Source organism: Chironomus tepperi, unplaced genomic scaffold, assembly GCF_022539635.2.
Source record: "Chironomus tepperi strain 1889 unplaced genomic scaffold, CSIRO-AGI_Ctep_v1 contig_34, whole genome shotgun sequence".
NCBI lineage: Eukaryota > Metazoa > Arthropoda > Insecta > Diptera > Chironomidae > Chironomus > Chironomus tepperi.
The window spans coordinates 688,011-706,373 of record NW_027226156.1 but is presented as its reverse complement, the minus strand read 5'-3'; the positions used below and the strand labels follow the sequence as shown (position 1 = coordinate 706,373).

Below are 18,363 nucleotides of genomic sequence, written 5' to 3'. Positions count from 1 at the left end.
ATTGGGTCAAATAACACTTGAGTCATTGAATGCTGGGTCTGAAGATTATAGAGTCATTATAATATGATCTTGATCATTTTTGCACTACCTACCACTAAATGTCAAAAAAATAACGAGAAAAACTTTGAACATTTTAATTAAATTCAACGATATCAACTTGAAGAATACTGAAGTAAACCTGCATAGCCCTACAATCCTCAACAAATCTTTATATAGCAAAAAGTGAAAATTTCAGAAATTATTCAAATCTCTTCTTATGAAAGCATTCGTGACTCTTTTAGATTGACTTGATAAAATAGGGCACAACACAAAGGATACCGACTAGAAAAATCAAGCTCATTTTCCCATTGTGCTATTAATCACTCACAAGTGACCATAAAAGTGCATTAAATTGGGCAATAAACTGGAATTTTTTGACTTAATGTTTGCAAACTTGTTTTGAATTTATGAAATTTAAGTACATTAATGTGGAATTTAGTCACGAAAAACGTGTGAATGAGGTACGGTAAAATAGTCTAATTGGCATCCTAGATGAACTCAGGATGGTATGGGTACTCTGACAAAATTAGAGATTCCCGAAGTCTCGGTATCGACTAATTTTTGGGACCAAGACCGGATTCAGGACCGATATCGAGATCAAGATCAGAATCGGGATTTACCCTTATAAATCATCAATTATCTCAAACATTTCCTACCGTAACGACATTCAACAAGGCAAAATTCCATAACCGTCACTAAAAATTCAAACAGTCGACAAACTTTTGCAAATAATCCGCAATATTCCAAAATCCTCATCACTGACCTCAGATCGTGCTTTATTTACAAATACTCTTTGTGTCGAAAAAGAGATTGCAACAAACTTCCGAGATATAAAAATAATTTTTTTCCAACTTTCACTTAATTAAATTAAATTTACAGCATTAAAACTTGTTAATTCGATAGACTAGATAAAGTACAACAATAAAGTTTTCATAGTTTTTAAGTCACAAGATTCTGTCGTAGTGTAAAAAATATTTAGCAATAATAAAAAAATGGAAAATTCAAAGCGATTTTGGTATGCCTTGTCGTTATTAGTGCTGTTAATCCTCACAATATGTATTTTAAAGGTGTCCGAGTGCAGGTGAGTCGCAAATTTTTTGCTACCTGAAAATTTTAAAGGCACAAAAAATATTTTTAAATATCTGCAAAAAGAAGAAGAAATTGTAAATTTAGTGCTAGATTTGTGCAGGCAATTGTAAAGTTGATGAAAAGATTTATTTAACTTACCTGAATTATTTTCATTTTCTGGGCCATGTTTGTCATGTAGATTAGAGTCAAATATTTACTAATGATCTAGTTAATGATGGATGGTAAAAATAGAGACATTACATGAAGAAAATTGCTTCCTATTTATCAAAAGACATGTATAGCTTGTGAAAATTGCAAGACTTGCAATGATGAAAGTCTTTAATTACTGCTAATTTCATTGGATAGAACACACGTATACACATTACCTAGTGAACAAATTGGCGTAATCTCTAGTTAATAACTAGGTCTATGGTCGAATTGGAACGTCCCACAGAAAATGTCAATTGGCGTCCGTTGGTCTAGTTATTAACTTGACATTATGTCAAGTTGCCCACTTGGGACTGTCGCATACAGAGCTGCTTTCTTTCAATACTAGACATCCAATTGACTTTCCTAATAATTTCTATCAATTGTAACTTATGACCTCTTTTTGATGGCACCTGAAGCTGTCTCTACTACTGACAATTACTTGCTAATGCCTTCGCTGGCCTTATAGCTGAATTGAGATGCACAACCTTCCCCAGAAGACGCCGTCTGTATGGTTAGTGAAGTAACTAAGTAAGACTTTGTAAACAGCTTCTTTCCAAGAGTTCTTTGGCCGCTTAATTGATATTATACAATCTATAAAGTCAACCTACATCTTCCTTATCAGTTCAGGAAAAGTTACAAAAACCTAAAAAATTAAATTCGGTTCATTAGCATTAACCAAATAAACTATGACATTTTCTTATCTTTTTCAATAAAAATTTTCACTTTTTCAGCAGACGAAACCTTGAACGAAAGCTGTTAGCAGAACGTCAACTAGCTTTACGTGCACTTAAAAAAGACTTTTCATTTGACATTTTAATTTTCACACAACACTGGCCATATACAGTATGTGCACAGTGGATGGAACATCATAAAGGCAACGAATGTACGCTTCCAAAGACCAAAAATGCTTGGTCAATTCATGGCGTGTGGCCGACAAAATATCATGAAATTGGTCCATTGTATTGTAATGACACATGGACATTTGATATGAAACAAATTGAAGACATTGAGGATGATATGATCGAGAAATGGACAAACATTGAGAAAGGTACACCATTGGATGGATTATGGAAGCATGAATGGGAAAAGCATGGAACTTGTGCGGCGCAGCAAATTCCTGATATGAACACTGAGAAGAAATATTTCTCAGAAGGCCTTGAAATGTTCAATAATTATTCAATAACAAAATTACTTCAAGAAACTTACATTAAGCCTGGAAGCGACGCGACCTATAAATTAGATGAAATTCATACAGCCATTAATCGTACTATAGGAAATAATTTTGCAATTATTTGTGAAAAAGATCATCAAACGAAGCAACAACTTTTATTTGAAATTCGAATATGCTTTGATAAGGAATTTAAGCTTCACAGTTGTGATGGAATTGTTGTTGATCAAGTAGTCTTGGGACATTCTAAAGATGAAATTATCACAAATTGTAAGAGAGATGTTGAAATTTTGTATCCATCATATTCGTGGCTTTCTAAAAAGGAATGGTTAATGAAGATTAAGGAACATATGCCACATGAGAGGAGCTGGTTGTATCATATTGAGAATGTTTATAAGTTAGTCAAGTTGCTGCAGTGGGCAACTTTGTAAATAGTTTTGTTAGGGGAGTGAATTTTGTAGATTCAGAGCTGAAATTGACCTTTTTTTTTTGAAAATATTATTCAAGACTTTAACAGTAATATTCTTTTAATAATTTACAGTAATAGTTTTTAAAGTAAATCAAATCAAAATAGTGACTTAGCAAGGGTTTTTGGTACCTAAGGGTTGGGGGTTGAAATGGAAATTTGGGCAAAGACATGACCCCGGTATACGGTCAGCAATTCTTAAAACCGTGGAGATAGTCACCAAGATACACAAGATCAGTTTATGATCTGGATGGAGTCCCAAATTGATCCCCAAGATAAGCCTCTCTTGCTATGTCACTGAACTTATACAACGATAATAATTTGAATAATTTGTAAATCTTTTCAAAATATCATGAAATTTGTATGAAAAAAAAATAATATATTTTCTTTGAAATAGTCTTCCTATATAGTAGAGTTCACTTAGTTGATTATCACATCTTATAGTTCATATCAAATTAAATATGGTCAGAGCTTGAAGCCGACTGTGATTTTGTATATTTTTGATGATCACCAAATGTTGTAGTGAGAAGAAGATATTGATGATCTTTCTGATTTCTTGCACAGATCGAGCTTCTTGGTGGTTTAATTCCCTACAAAATCTTATTCGACTTCAAGTTCTGGTTGTGACTTATTTTCATATTTTATTAATTTATATAATACGAACGTCGTGAGTTGTCAAGGGTCCGACAACAAAATCCAAGTCAACTTCGTCTTCTGCCCTTGACCTAATACATTTATTACTTGCTACCTATTCAGGCTATTCAATTTGTACCTTATACCCAAAAACCTCTCAGACGAAGAGTACGTGACCCATAAAATGTCCTCAATCTTTGTCTGTATGGCTAATATTTCTAGTTTTTATAAATTTTATGCTTATATATTTATCTAATTTGGCTCTGAATTTTGACTAACAAAATAAGAAATACTAAAAAATTGTGATTGGATTTTCATTAAATTTGACTTAAAATTTGCAGTTAATTCGAAAATTTCGAGTAAGTTAGGAACAAAGTTTTAGATCAACAGTCGTATTAAATTCAATGCAGCTTCAAATAAAATGTGAAAAATGGAGTTAATTTGTAAAGCTACACCACAGGATGGTTCATGTATGGATGTCTAGTAGACACTTAGCTACAACAAAAATTACCAAAATAATGTTGATCAAAATTCAAAAAAAATCTTTAAAAAAATCCGAATAAACTGCAAAAAATATGTAAATTTTCTTTTGGGTCTCTCCAAACCCAAATCGTAATACAAAAAGACACACACAAAAAACCGAAGTAAAAAATTGAAAATTATGAAAATAAAAAATGTGCCTATAGACTTACACAATTTTAATCTAAAATAATGACTAATTTCACATGCGTAGACATCGTGTGAATTTAAAATTATTGCATTGTAAAGAAAAATTTTAAGCAAAATTGTCTCGAAATTATGAAAAAACAAAAAAAAAAATGGAATTAAATTTGAGAATTTATGTTCTTGAATTTGATTTTAGCCAAAGATGTACAATCATCATCACTTGTTCATAAATAGTAAATGAAAAGAATAAATGAAATAAATAATTAAGATTAAATTATTATTAATAAAAAGTTGATTTTTTTTTAGTAAAATAATTAATATTTCAGGATTTGGACCATTTTTATTGAGTCTATAGACTTGATTTGTACGATCTTGAAGCAGATTGTCTTCAATATGGTCATTTGGGTAGTATAACACTCTGGTTCATAATTTAAGCAGCTCAAAATGAGATAGAAGGAAGTAGGTTGCTTACCATGAGATGCAGACGTGTAATTCAAGTACATATTCAAGAATATGTTGAGCAGGTAGGTCTCTAGAGTCAGGTACTAATATATATCTTTAAAAAATTAGCTTTTAGATTCCAAGTCAACCGTTATATCCAAAAACTTAATATTTTATACCTTTTCATCATGAATTCTTCCTAAATTAACCAAAAATCATATCCATAAACTCAATCTAATTAAATTATTATTTAAAAATAAAAAATATCAATTTTGCTATCTTTATTCAAAAAATTACTTTATCATAATACAAAATGAGTCATTTTCATCACTATAACTTTCATAATTCTCCAAGCATGTCTGCTTAATTTGTTTTTCCATCACGACTGTCTGAATTTTTGCGCTAATGATTAAAGCTTTAACATTCATTTCTTGAATTTGTTTATGGGAAATTTTCATTGTTAATTTCTTTAAGCTCGTATTTAAGGATGTTAAGGCATTAAAGGTGTTGAATGAGATGTTAAGTCTCTCTGAATATGCGTCAAGTGTAAGCTGCTCTAAACTTTTACAAGCAACTAAAATTGGAATCAAATTTTGATCGAATTTTGCTCGATTTGAGATCAGATTGAGATCTAACGACTTTAAATTTGGACATTTTTCCAGGATTTTGATCAACTGTTTAATCTGCGATTCGTTGTCGATTCTTTTGATTGATAATTGCTCTAAATGATTTAAATACTCTTCAGTCCTTTCAAATGGTATAAATGAGAATAATCCTGTTTTAAAATTTGGTATATCTTCAAAAATTGTTTGTGATGATGACAGAGATGTCCCTGAGTCATTGTAAGTAACTGATAGAGTTTTAAAATCTGAAAATGATTGGAATTTGATTAATTATTAAGCTATATATTGTCTTTAAGATCACTCACTTGTGCCAGTTTTTAGAGTATTCAAAATAAAATTTCTGTAACTTCGTCCTGGATTCACAAACTTCAAAATTCGCCAATAGTGACTCATAATTATTGTCTGATTGTCTTCAACTGTATCAATTTCAAGCTTAACTTTAGTCAATTTTTTCATTTTGAATATCAGTCTAACGCATTTAGAAGGAATTGGGAAATTTGTAAACGATAATTCCTTCAAAATTTTCTTTCGATCCAGAATACAACTGTATAGATATGATTGAGGTCGATCTGGTGATTCTGTTATCTTAACCTTGATAGTTGAAAGCTGGAACTAATGAAATCATTAGTAAATTATCAAAACTAAGTGAAGTTGTCTGTACCTTTTCATTCCTAAGAATCTTGATCGCATCCACGGAATTGATTCTCAATTCTAAATCAGTCAATTTTTCAAATTTTAATATCTGTGATATCAGCTTCGCATCACAGTCTCCATAAATTTCCAATTTTGTTATATTTTCAAAATCTTCAAACAATTGTCTATCGCAAGTGAAGTTTTCAAGAACCAAATGTTGAATACCCTCACGATACTTTTGGTGCACCTTCATTTGTTGCGAATCAGTATAAATGCGACCTTTATAATGCATTTTTTTATACCTAAAACCTTCGATAGGAATGTGAATAATTTGACCATACTTTTTGCATCTTTCAATTTTGATTGCTAAGCTTTTGACCAGAAATGGTGATGATTCCATCATTTGAGACCAACTGTAATAAATTTAAATTAATGTTTTTATTTCATTTTTAAGATCTGGTGATCATGGTTAGTGATTTTCTTCATATCGGATGGAATATTGGTCGAACTTACCTTTTGCATACATTAAAAGCAGAACTCAAAGACTTTTCATCTAAATATTCAAAAATTTGATGCATAATAAATTCCGGAACTAAATGTATAGACATTTTAATGATTTGTTAAACTCTTAATGTCTTGCTTGAATATTTAAATCTCAATTAAACTAAATTTCTTCTAACTTTTATTTATAATGCTTCGAAATCTCACTTCACATCTATATCCTTCGCTTCGTAAATAGAAAATGGTTTCCAAATCAGTCATAAAATACCTAACGGTCAAAATATATTCAAATCAATTTCTATGTCTACGTATTAACGTAAACTCATCAACTATACGTAGAGTGTCGTGTATTTTTTATCGGCATTAAACACAAAAATTGAAAAATGTTGGAATTTCTGTACAATATCCCATTTGTGTTCCTTGAACCACCAAATTTGAAGCTAAAGAGGATCTCAGTTCCAGTTCCATCAGCCAAAACAATCTTTTTCATCATACTGACTTCATATTTCTTAGTTTGTGCTGGTGAGTTGTTTACTTTTTGGTAAATATGAAAAAAAAAAAATTGATGAGAATTTTTTGCAGGAATTATTTATGATATTATTGTGGAGCCGCCATCCATCGGAAGTACAATGGAGAATGGATATTCTAAGCCAGTGGCGTTCTTACCTTACCGAGTAAATGGACAGTACATTATGGAGGGACTTGCGTCGTCGTTCTTGTTCACTATTGGAGGTAATTACAAGTGTTCCATTTTGGATTGAATTTTGTAACTAAAACAGCCCGGAAATTGCTCTAACTTCTGGGTATTGGCCTGATTTTGAAGATTTTTACCCAAAATCTTCCGGCAACTTATCCAAAATCCGGCAATTTTCATTTTATTTCAGACTGTTTTCCTCCTTTGTTTTAACTACTCAATGTATATCCTTAACAATCAAATCATCATCAATTACCATTTATTTCAGGTCTCGGCTTCATCATCTTGGATCTTGCCGGTGAAGGCAGTCCAAAACTCAACAAACTCCTTCTTACCTCATTAGGCTTCATCTTTGTGCTTGTGTCGTTCTTTACAACATGGATTTTCATGAGAATGAAGCTTCCTGGCTACTTGCAGACATAAATTTTGATAGTTATTAAGCAACTATATGCAGTATCCATTTCCAATACCTTTTTCTAAATAAAAAAAGTCACAAAAAATAAATTGCTTTAATAACAAAATAAATTAGAATTTGTGTTTAATTAGTTGAAATGTTCATTGCTTTCATGATATCAAGATCCATAATCTACAAAAAGTGAGAAGATGTGTTTAGACAGGACAGGATAAGACTTTATAAAACAATTTATAGCATTTAACTAAAAATACAAATTTATTTTTCTTATCAACTTGAAATACATTTGAATTTAAGTTTTATAGAGCAACATTATGCTAAATGACACGCACCTCTGCACCGATGCTTACACTTAAACAACAGATTAGCTTGTGAACCAAAAATCTAGTTTGTCAGCCACAAGACAGACTTCTGACCGACCAAACCCAAGAATAGGCTCAATTGCAGCTAAACTTCATGAAATATGACACAAATCAAGTCGTTTCATACTGTCTATGGTTCATATATCCTTCTCAAATCTTGTAGTATCTGAAGATTTTCATACCACCGGCTTGCGATCCCGGAACGTCTCTCAACTCTCCAATATACTCAAATGTAGTCAAATCTGTTGGCTTAATCTTCTTATTTAAAAAAAATTTATTATTGAATTATTTTCGAATTTGGATTTTGATGACATTTTGCCTGAATAAAGTCCCTGAAGCATCTGTGACCTGTAAAACATCTGCCTAAAATTTGATTGTAAATCAAATAAAAAGTCAATAAAATTCTCGATCTATTTTGGTGAATTTTTAGTCAATAACTGACGATTTTCAGTCATTCAGGTTCAGGTTCCTTTACGCTATTAGAATATTAAAACAACAAGTAATTCACTTGATCTTCAGTTTATTTGAATCTTATAAAGCCTTAAAATAGCAGAGACTGAATGTTTTCTGCCTTTATCACATTTTAATCACAAATTGAGCATTTTAATGATGATATCCATGATGAGCATGTCCAACACGTTCAACCTTAGCATTGAATCCATTTTTATCATCAGCATGATACTTGACAATACGTTTGGTTCCATCAGCTTCATCCAAAGTGTATTCACCCTTTACAACATCACCATCACGGGTTTCCCATTGGCTCTTATGGTCATGGGTATGTGGATCATGAACTCCATATTCAAATTTGTATGATGGATGATGATAATAATCCTTGCTGTCATGATGATCATCATGATGGACTGCAACTACTGGAACTGCATGATGAACGACTGGTGCTGCATGATGAACAATTGGTGCTGCATGATGAACGACTGGAACATGATGATGTTGAACTTTGACTTCATAAGCGTGTGAATCATCATGATAAGCCAAAGCAGCTCCAAAAAGGGCAAGAACAACAAAAACTGACTTCATTTTTTAATGTTTGTATTAAGCTTGAACTGAACTGAACAACTGACATACCATTCTGCATTTGCATGTCTTATTTATACCACAAAGTATGTGCCACAGACTCAATTGCATGATTTCGTTAAGCTTTGTTTTTCTTGAGCTTTTTGTTTCATTTTTTTACACATGAATTTTTTTTTGTATTGAAAATTTTACACAATTTTTAATTGCGTTGACATTGAAAAGCATTTGGATTAGCTCGTAAAGTTAATCGAGCATTTATAAATGATTGGAAATTTCTTCACATGACTCTTGCGGTGCTGGTTGTGAAAAAAACAACAACGTTGAATTTTTTTTGTGAAACAAGACACAATGAGATGGCGATAATGGCAAGATTTGAGAAGTCTTTCAAGTTTATCGTGAACTTGACGTCGTTACAATGATTTTTTAGAAAATTTTCAATGTTTCTCTAGCATCGATGATTGGAAATAAATGTCTGTGTATACACACGCATGTGATGATTAAATGACCGTCATATGATTGCTGTTATCATCATGAATAACGTAATGACGTCATGGAATTTCTTCACAGAAATAATCACAATTGTATTGCAATTATGATCAAATGACCGATAATATGTCATCATCGGCATGATGTGTCGTTGGGAATTACTTATTAAGATATGATCTAAATCAACGGTGGGCAACCTGTGTATGCCGCGACACACTAGTGTGCCCCCAAAAATTTTGGGAAAAGACATGAATTTGATCAAGCCTTACCAGAATTGTTTCAATAGCTCAGTTCTATTGAATTAAAGTGAACTGAACAATTTCCGGGAAGGCTCGAATTTCTGGCTATGCCAATGTTCAGAGGTGACTTCTAGATCTTATTTTTAAGTCTACTAATCAATCAACTACTGATCACTGGGACAAAAATTCGCTAAAATGACTCGATAAGAATGAGCAATTTTGGAATTTTTTTTCATTTATAAATCAACTTTGTTTCAAGAAAGATATTGAAAATAGAACAAAAGTGGTGAATTTTTCAGTCTCAATTATGAATAGATTCTCAAAACTCTTCGTCAGTCTTGTGATTTTTAATCAAATTGTTATTAATTTGGCATGTAAGTTTGAACTGATTTTAGAGCGACAGATGGTCTGGCAACGGCCCAAAGTGAACTACCCTAACATGCATAGTGACCGCTTTTAGGTACCGTAGTGGTCTTTCTGTACCACGAAAGCATGCTCTTTGCCTGTTAAGGCTTTTGACAATTATTACAAAATATTTTAAAATTTTTCACAGTGTTTTATCCAACACCATGCTCAAAATTCGATCCAAATTTCCGAGAATGCATCGAGAAGTCATTAACGTATCTTAAGTCACGTTTATCGGCGAGTGAAAATTTGAAAAGGTATGAAAATATTGATAACATTTTTATCACTTGTAAAGCATTATCATAATGAATTTTTGGAGTTTTTTAGAATTTATTTGCACAATTTCTAAGATAATGATTAATCTTGACTTTTATCTTGAATTTTTTCAGTCGGACAACATACAGGTACAATATGTTCACATTACATTTATCGAAAATTGTTGTCAATAACTTAAATGATGTGAACTTTAAAGTTATAAGGTAAAATATTTTAATATTCTTTAATAATTATTTAAAATAATTAAATCATAATTTTTAGAGCTACGTCAGATCCATTTACAATTTTGACTCATCAGACTTATGGTCCATTAAATATTAAATCAAAATTTAAAATGACCAATCCTGTAGTCGATATTGATTGTGCTGGCGAAGCATTTGTTACATTAGAAAATGTAAATACTGAAAGCTTTTATGAGCTTGAAAAACTGCCAAATGGAAATCTTAATGTTCATAATATTGAAATTAAAATTAATGATTATAAAGTGCGAGACTACAAATTAACACCAGACAACTGCAAAAGCACATCTGCATTAGATGTTGCCTTAGATCACACCAAAATGAATCCTGAAAATGTCTTTGTCGAATTAATAAAGGAAATTGAATCAGGAAATAATGAAATGCATAAATCAGCTGTAAATAAAATTTTAAATAATGTTAAGTACGAATATATTGTAACAGAATGATTATACGTTATGTGTCTAGTTCCAACTCTCGTTTATATTCCTTAAATAAAGCTTGAAAATTTAAAAATTAATCTAGGCTTCACATCTTAGTTGCAGATGTTGTTGGGGGTATTGGACTTCCTCACCCTTTGAATTCATCTCTTGTAATGACGTATGGTCAATATGTGATGACTAAATCTATATTAGTTCGAATTGGAAAAGGGGAAAGACTATTTGACGGAAAATTTCTTAAGTTATTTTAGTGCTAGTACCTAAATGTATCAGCTTTTACAGATAAAAAGCATTTTTATCATCAAGTATTTTTCCCCTTTTTACTTGCATATATTTATAAATATTAAGTGTGTTTGATAATGAATGTGAACATAATTTTGAATGTTGTTATTAAAAACAAAAATAGCTGACGAATCATTTAAATTATTCAGTGTCAAATAAGTGCTCAAAGAAAGTAGAATAACTTAAGATGAGTTTGATAAATTTCACTTTTTTTCGAAAATACAAAACTGCTGTGCTGAAAAATGAAAGAGGTATGAATTTAAATAGACAAAAGCAGCACTGTCCATACTTTTCGAGTTACGGCACACCTTGGTGGTTAGCCACGACAGTAACATCATACGGCATGCAGTTCATGACATTTTATGAGTTTAAACAAAACTGGACTAAACCTTAATATGAACAGCAAAAATCGAATATTTTCTTTAAAATTAACTAATTTATATTTTTTAACAATAAATTTCTATAGATGCTGAGTTGCCACTTGTTCATCAAGACAGTGCACCACACAGATATTCAACTCCAACATTTGACCGAACAGACAACGAAGTTTTTACAAAATGGACAATAACTAACTGTCTAAATCTATCACATGCAATAAATTTCACTAAAAGTGATTCAATCACGAACCATATTGTGGATGTTGACAAAACATTATTCATCCTGTATGAAATAATCAATGATTTTGACAATCTTAATACACAGCAGATTGAAGACTTTTGTAAAGTCTTCAGTTCAATATCAGTTGTTGCTCTTTTCATGTCCAAGTATCATGATAATTTTCTAATTTATTGGAAAACAAGTGCAATAAATCACTTCCTAACGTTAGTGCCATTTGCCATGAAACCGACTAGAAAGTTCAAAAATTTATACAAATTCATAGTCGATGTGCTGATTGACTCATTAAATAATCATCATTTAGGTTTGTACTTTTTGTATTACATTTAAAACCGCAAGGGCTATCAGAATTTTTCAAATGTGCAGCCCATCTGGCTACATAGCATACATAAACTGCTAATTAAAAGACTTACGCAATTTTGCTTGAATTATTTCAGGTATTACTTATAATCATAATCGTGGGAAGGAATCATTCAAAATTAATATTCGAAATATTGTGGACTCAAGGGATGCAAATTTACTCACGTTAGCCGCTGAATGTGGAGAGAAGGAAGTGGTCCAAAATTTGATAGAATTGGGAATCTTTAAAGATGACTCAAATAATAACATTAATGCACAGTCCATAGCTTTTTATCAAGAACATTACGATGTGCTGTTTGTCATGCTTCAAGCTAATTTTTCATACCCAAGAAAAGTCGACATTACTAAGTGTCCTGACTATATTCAAGTATTTTATAACACTAGTTACGAACTTCATGAAGCTATAAAGTCCAAAAAAGGTGATAAAGTTGTGGATATTCTCAAAAATAATCCAAGACAAAATCATTACTACAATTTATCAAATGAGTCAGCAACAAATTGTGCATTAGCCAGGAAATCATTTCAAATTTATGAAGTTCTTCTCGCACATGACGTCACTTTTGGATTCCATGAGAATTTCAATGAGATTTTTGGTCAACTTGATGAATCTGAGCGTGAAGTTGTTCATAAAATTCATATTAAATATTCTAAAGATCTGCCTGAGAACCACATGAATATCCTCATGATGAATACTTCAGTAGGACCTGATGAGACTAACAAGGAAGATAAGGAAGAGCACATAAGACGAGCATATAAGATCCTCGATCAAGATCCAATTTTAAGCATCATTCTTAAGACAGTCGCAGCATCTAAACGATTTGAAATAATCTTCGATTTCAACCGTGATTCCGTACAGTTCATGGAAGCATCAGTCAATTCCAACAGCAAAGGATCATTTTACACATCTGGCCGAATTTGCATCGGTGCTAAGCAGCTGTTGAATCCACGAACTGAAGATGAAACTCTTGGTACCTTGTCACATGAGTTGTGTCATTATGCTGTATATTTGACATACAACAACTTTGCTAAGCCTTACTTAGATTGTGATGTGGACACAAAGGAGGAATTCAGGCAAATTATTCAATATTGTAAGGATAACTGCCATAAGGAACCGATTGTAGGTTTGGTATTTAATTCTTATTCATTAAATATGCATGCAGCAGAGCTGATTGTCCGAATCCCTCATATGTTAGTTCTATATCGTAAAAATCCAGAGAAGTTAAAGGAACTAAAGGATGTCTTTAGTTGTCTCTTTAAATTTTTCATTGACAAAGTCATACCAGACATGACCGAAGCTATTCCAAGAATTAAAGGTAAAGCAGAAACGGAAGTGACTCGAAAAAATAAGAAAATTTGGAATTTAAGGAAAAAATTGTGTTTTTCATTTTTCTTGACACTTTTAATTGCTGTTGGAATTAGTTTCTTCCTGTTTGATCCTCCTTTAAAGTACAGTAAATTAAATTCATTAGATAAGAATACAATTAAGAATTCTATGGTAAACTTTAAGGGACATAATCTTAAGCTATGCGATTTATTGACTAATAACTCTACTGCGTATGATAGCTTAGAATCAGATCACATAAAACAGATGTTAAGTGGGCAGTTGTTGAATTTAAGTGATCCAAAATTATATTATTTAGAACAATTGATAAGATTCACATGGGAAACTCTGTCGGATGTCCTTAAAGATGTGGTTTTGAATTCGAATTTAGATTTTCAAAATCAAACTGTTAATTTTCGAACATTAAGCACAAGCGCTGTAAAATATCTCACGTTTGACCAAATAATATTAATAATTGAAGGACAACTTTTAACAGTTGGAAATGTTACAAAAGTTAATTCCGAATTTTATGTCAAAAGAGACTTTATACCTGAAAATATCAAACAAATTTATTATCATTATGAACGAAATGATTTTGATGACTTAATATTTGAGGAATATTATGATAATTTCATGTATAAGGATGTTAAGGAACGGTCAGAAATATTAAGGGATATCGAAAAACGAGCAGATTATAAACTTTTTTCACAATATTATCAGTTATCTGAAGATCAGTATAAATTTAGTTACACAAACTCAAATCAGATAATTAAGCATGCTGAAGAAGATCAAATTTTTGCATTATCAGCTGGACCTGGGGCGGGTAAAACGGTCACATTTCAAAAATTAGCTGTAGAAATTAAAAAACTATATCCATACAAATGGGTATCATACATCGACATTAAAGATCCGTCATTTCTATGTAACATTACAGAAGATCCTAAGCAGTTAGTGAAGAGAATTTTGAGGTTAGGATCACATAATAAATTTGAAGAATCTACATTCGATGAGCTTTATAGTCTGAATAATGTTGTGATACTTTGGAATGGTTTTGATGAAGTTTCACATGATCATAGTAATTTTGTACTAGAATTGATCAAAAGTATTCAAGAATCGACTAAAAATGTTCAATATATATGCACAAGAACGACTCAAGCTGAGCGATTAAGTGATCGACTTAACATAACACTTTGGGAGTTGGTTCCGTTTAATGAGCTTGAACAAAAGAAATTTCTTAAAGATTATTTTGTATTTCAACAAATAGACAGTTCAAAAATCGTGACAGATGTGAAAAAAGCTTTAAAAATAATTGAAAAATTAAATTATGATAAGAAGCCAATTCGAAGCTTCAACACGCCATTAATGCTGAAAATGATTGCGGAGATTATTGATGATCAAAACTTGCTAGATTCGGGAAATTTGTATGAAATTTATGATCGATTTATTCAAAATAAAATTGACATTTGGCAGAAAAAGCAAGAATCAAATCAACGTAAAGTTCCAAAAATATTTTTACATACGGATTTTGGCATATCCGATATTTTTCAAAAATATGCACTGCTAAGTAGCTTGTCAATGATTTTAGCAACAAATCTTGCATTTAAAATTAATAATCTTGAAATAATGGGAAATAAAATTTTTGACGATGCCTTATCAAGTCAAATATCGGATATGGGAATTCTATACCTTAATGGTGAATTTAGCTTCGAATTTGCACATCGGACATACGCAGAATTCTTTGTTGCTCAATATTTCATTAATCACATTTACAATGCAAAAGGTTCGATGAACTCTAAAGAGGCAGAATTGAGGTTGGAATTATTTTACATTATAACTAGACGTTATGGATATTACCAAGAAATTATATCCGAATTTATTGACTCATACATTAATAGTCATGCTGTTAAAAAGCCATTTCAAAATGAAATTGTTCATGTTTTAGAAACTAAATTTATTGACTTTTTCAAAAGTTTATTAGACACAAATAGACCGAAAATATTTCAATTTTTAATTAATTTCTTTGAAAAGGATCACGACTTGCTTATTAGACTGCTGCATGTTAACGAAACTGAGACACTTTACACAGGAATTTTTAATCCAAATAATTTTGCAAATTACATCAATCCAAAAGAAATTGAAATTTGGTCTAAAAAGGTCTTGACTAAGGATGAATTTGAAAGATTTATTATCGGTCGGAATCAGAAGGGGAAGGTATTGTTGGGCATGCATTTCTATAAGCTGATTGGTGTGGACATGAAAAATGCTATTTATGAGTCACTTGAGGTTAATGCCAACTTTTGGGATTATATTGACATAATAAAACGGAACTTAACAACTGATGAGACAGTACAGCTAGTCATGTCCACTATAAGTCCTAAGATTTACATGCATTATGATAAATTCTTTAATAATTCAAATTTCAATTATTTTGAAAAATATGTAAAATTATGGAAAGATCATGAAGACTTTCTGACATTGAATGAAAAGAAGGATGCAATATCGAATGCCTTAATGCAGTACATACAGATTTATTCAAACAACAAGTCAAATACAACAAATTTCTTCTTTTTGACACAATTGTTCAATAAATCTGAAGTATTTTTCAATAGTTCCGAAATTTATGACATGTTCAATTCCATGTGTTATCTTCACAACATCCAACATGATGCATTTAGCTTCAAAATGTTTTGGAATTTGCTAAAAAATCACATAACTGAATTGGAACGAAAGGAAATTCTCCTCAAAAATGATTGTAATATGTTCAGTTATTATCTTTATCCGAACATTGATAATCAGCATAAGAACATGTCAAGCTCATTTTATAGTCCATATTATTATGACTTTACTAAGTTCACAATATTACATCGTACACTGACTGTCCTTAATGCACAAACATTTGATTATACAATTAATATTTATAATGAAACTTTCCATAATTCATCAGTAATACAGAACATCATTCTTGACACGAATGACTTACTTTGTTATTTTGTTGGAACTGTTTTGCATGAGGACTTTAAAAAGATTATTATAAATATTGAGAAATTATTTGAATCCAATAGCAATTTGTTTGGTAACTTTTTAAACAAAAAAGTTCAAAATACAAGATTGTCAGTTTTTGAATTTTTTGAAAATTTTCGAGAAATAGCTGGGGCGCAAAGTCGATGGTTTCAAAATCTTCAAGTACTTAAGGATATACAATATGATAGAAATAAGCGAATTATTCATGGAAACAGACATAAATGGACATAGATATTAAATGAATCTTGTAAATTCAATTTAAAGTAATTATAAGTAAGATTTGAATAATTTTTGAATAAAATTGTACAGTTGAGAAATAAAATTAAGAACTTTAGAAGAGAAATCCAACTAAAAACTTCAATACAAAAGCTAACAAGAAACATTTTAAAATTGTTCACACACAACATCGTCGGAATTCAACATTTCGTGGCTTATTGCTGCTTTCAGCACCTAAAGTGTTACAAGAATGTTTTTATAATTCAATCAAATTGAATGGAATGTGAAATTGAAGTTTTTACTTTTGAAAGAATTAATTAATTAATAATTCAATTAATTAATGAACTAATCATGTGTAGTTATGCTCAGAGAGTGAGAACTGATGATAAATTTTGAGGTATAAAAGAGGCATTAAATGTGCTGAATATCATCAGTTAAGTTTCAATTTAGAATTTGAAAAGTTAACAGTCAAAAAATAATTTAAAATGAAATTCTTCGTTGTGAGTGAAATTTTAAATTTTCCTGAATTTTTTGTTTAAATTTTCAAATTTTAAAGGTTTTTGCATCAATCGTTGCCTTTGCCGCAGCCAGTAAACTCGGCAATGACTATAAATTCGAAGTCAAGCACGACTACCATCACATCCCAATCAAACATGAAGCTGAGTCTTATGTATTATCAGGACAACACCAATCTGTTGATTCCGGCGCATGGAATGGTGACATCAAGGGTGACTATTATGCCTACCCAAAATACAAATTTGAATATGGAGTTCATGATCCACATACACATGACCATAAGAGCCAATGGGAAACCCGTGATGGTGATGTTGTAAAGGGTGAATACACATTGGATGAAGCTGATGGAACCAAACGTATTGTCAAGTATCAAGCTGATGATAAGAATGGATTTAATGCTAAGGTTGAACGTGTTGGACATGCTCATCATGAAAAGATTCTTGGTTCTGGATACTAAGGAATTATTTGATGGAATAATGGAGGAATGTGATCAACGCGAATGATATAAGGCTATGATGATGTGTTTTCTCAAAGAATTTAAACTGAAATTCTAAGTCATTGTTTATAGGAAGCAAATTTTATGTTAGAAGAAGTTTAAGCATGCAATAAAAAATTCTCAAAGAAAAATTGAATATTTTTGAAATTTTACTTAATTTTCAGAATCGAATTGATTTTCTTCTAGCTGTGTCTTAATTTTCCAGCAGCATAAGCTGTAAAAACCGTTGCAAAATTCACAGCACATGCTTGAAAAGCTCAATCGATCATTTCAACCTCAAAAACCTTTCAAATGTTTCTAAAAAAAATTCTCGTACATAATGCGCACCGCTGATCGTTCAACTCTCATACCAAAAAAATCATAAACTCTCAGTCCTCAAAAACCACAATACATTTTCTTTAACATCGCAACTTCTAACTTCCTTCTAATTCCTCACATTTCGCTCACATAGTGCGCATTTCGACTTAATTCTCTCACACAAAATCCAATTTCATTTACAATTA

At 31.2% G+C, this 18,363-nt stretch overlaps 7 protein-coding genes across 8 annotated transcripts; 5 read left to right on the top strand and 2 right to left on the bottom strand.

Moving 5' to 3' along the window:
• Positions 1-831: 831 nt before the first annotated feature.
• RNaseX25 (Ribonuclease X25) lies at positions 832-4,455 on the top strand. Of its 2 annotated transcripts, none has more exons than XM_070649321.1 (2): positions 832-1,120; positions 2,052-4,455. In XM_070649321.1, exons 1-2 carry the CDS (start codon positions 1,032-1,034, stop codon positions 2,914-2,916), a joined length of 954 nt encoding a protein of 317 aa, XP_070505422.1. In that variant the 5' UTR covers positions 832-1,031; the 3' UTR covers positions 2,917-4,455. The 2 variants fall into 2 exon arrangements, with proteins under 2 accessions (XP_070505422.1, XP_070505411.1); XM_070649310.1 differs by having other exon boundaries at positions 833-1,120; positions 2,049-4,453.
• Positions 4,456-4,984: 529 nt separating this feature from the next.
• On the bottom strand, positions 4,985-6,593 carry LOC139097764 (uncharacterized). Its single transcript, XM_070649727.1, has 4 exons — positions 6,461-6,593; positions 5,976-6,360; positions 5,620-5,926; positions 4,985-5,559 (listed from the first exon to the last, which is right to left on the bottom strand). The coding sequence occupies exons 1-4, from the start codon at positions 6,553-6,555 to the stop codon at positions 4,985-4,987; spliced, it is 1,362 nt and encodes a 453-aa protein (XP_070505828.1). The 5' UTR covers positions 6,556-6,593.
• Positions 6,594-6,784: 191 nt separating this feature from the next.
• On the top strand, positions 6,785-7,667 carry LOC139097571 (putative oligosaccharyltransferase complex subunit CG9662). The gene is made up of 3 exons (XM_070649458.1): positions 6,785-6,970; positions 7,031-7,180; positions 7,411-7,667. Exons 1-3 carry the CDS (start codon positions 6,832-6,834, stop codon positions 7,563-7,565), a joined length of 444 nt encoding a protein of 147 aa, XP_070505559.1. The 5' UTR covers positions 6,785-6,831; the 3' UTR covers positions 7,566-7,667.
• Positions 7,668-8,419: 752 nt separating this feature from the next.
• Positions 8,420-8,980, bottom strand: LOC139097590 (cuticle protein 19-like). Its single transcript, XM_070649482.1, has one exon. The coding sequence runs from the start codon at positions 8,952-8,954 to the stop codon at positions 8,520-8,522; it is 435 nt and encodes a 144-aa protein (XP_070505583.1). The 5' UTR covers positions 8,955-8,980; the 3' UTR covers positions 8,420-8,519.
• Positions 8,981-9,983: 1,003 nt separating this feature from the next.
• LOC139097756 (uncharacterized) lies at positions 9,984-11,055 on the top strand. Its single transcript, XM_070649716.1, has 4 exons — positions 9,984-10,050; positions 10,230-10,338; positions 10,471-10,560; positions 10,619-11,055. The coding sequence occupies exons 1-4, from the start codon at positions 9,984-9,986 to the stop codon at positions 11,040-11,042; spliced, it is 690 nt and encodes a 229-aa protein (XP_070505817.1). The 3' UTR covers positions 11,043-11,055.
• A 344-nt stretch (positions 11,056-11,399) lies between these two features.
• On the top strand, positions 11,400-17,521 carry LOC139097152 (uncharacterized). Its single transcript, XM_070648939.1, has 3 exons — positions 11,400-11,566; positions 11,782-12,234; positions 12,368-17,521. Exons 1-3 carry the CDS (start codon positions 11,503-11,505, stop codon positions 16,861-16,863), a joined length of 5,013 nt encoding a protein of 1,670 aa, XP_070505040.1. The 5' UTR covers positions 11,400-11,502; the 3' UTR covers positions 16,864-17,521.
• LOC139097746 (cuticle protein 19-like) lies at positions 17,334-17,821 on the top strand. The gene is made up of 2 exons (XM_070649703.1): positions 17,334-17,348; positions 17,405-17,821. Exons 1-2 carry the CDS (start codon positions 17,334-17,336, stop codon positions 17,819-17,821), a joined length of 432 nt encoding a protein of 143 aa, XP_070505804.1.
• The last annotated feature ends 542 nt before the right edge of the window (positions 17,822-18,363 follow it).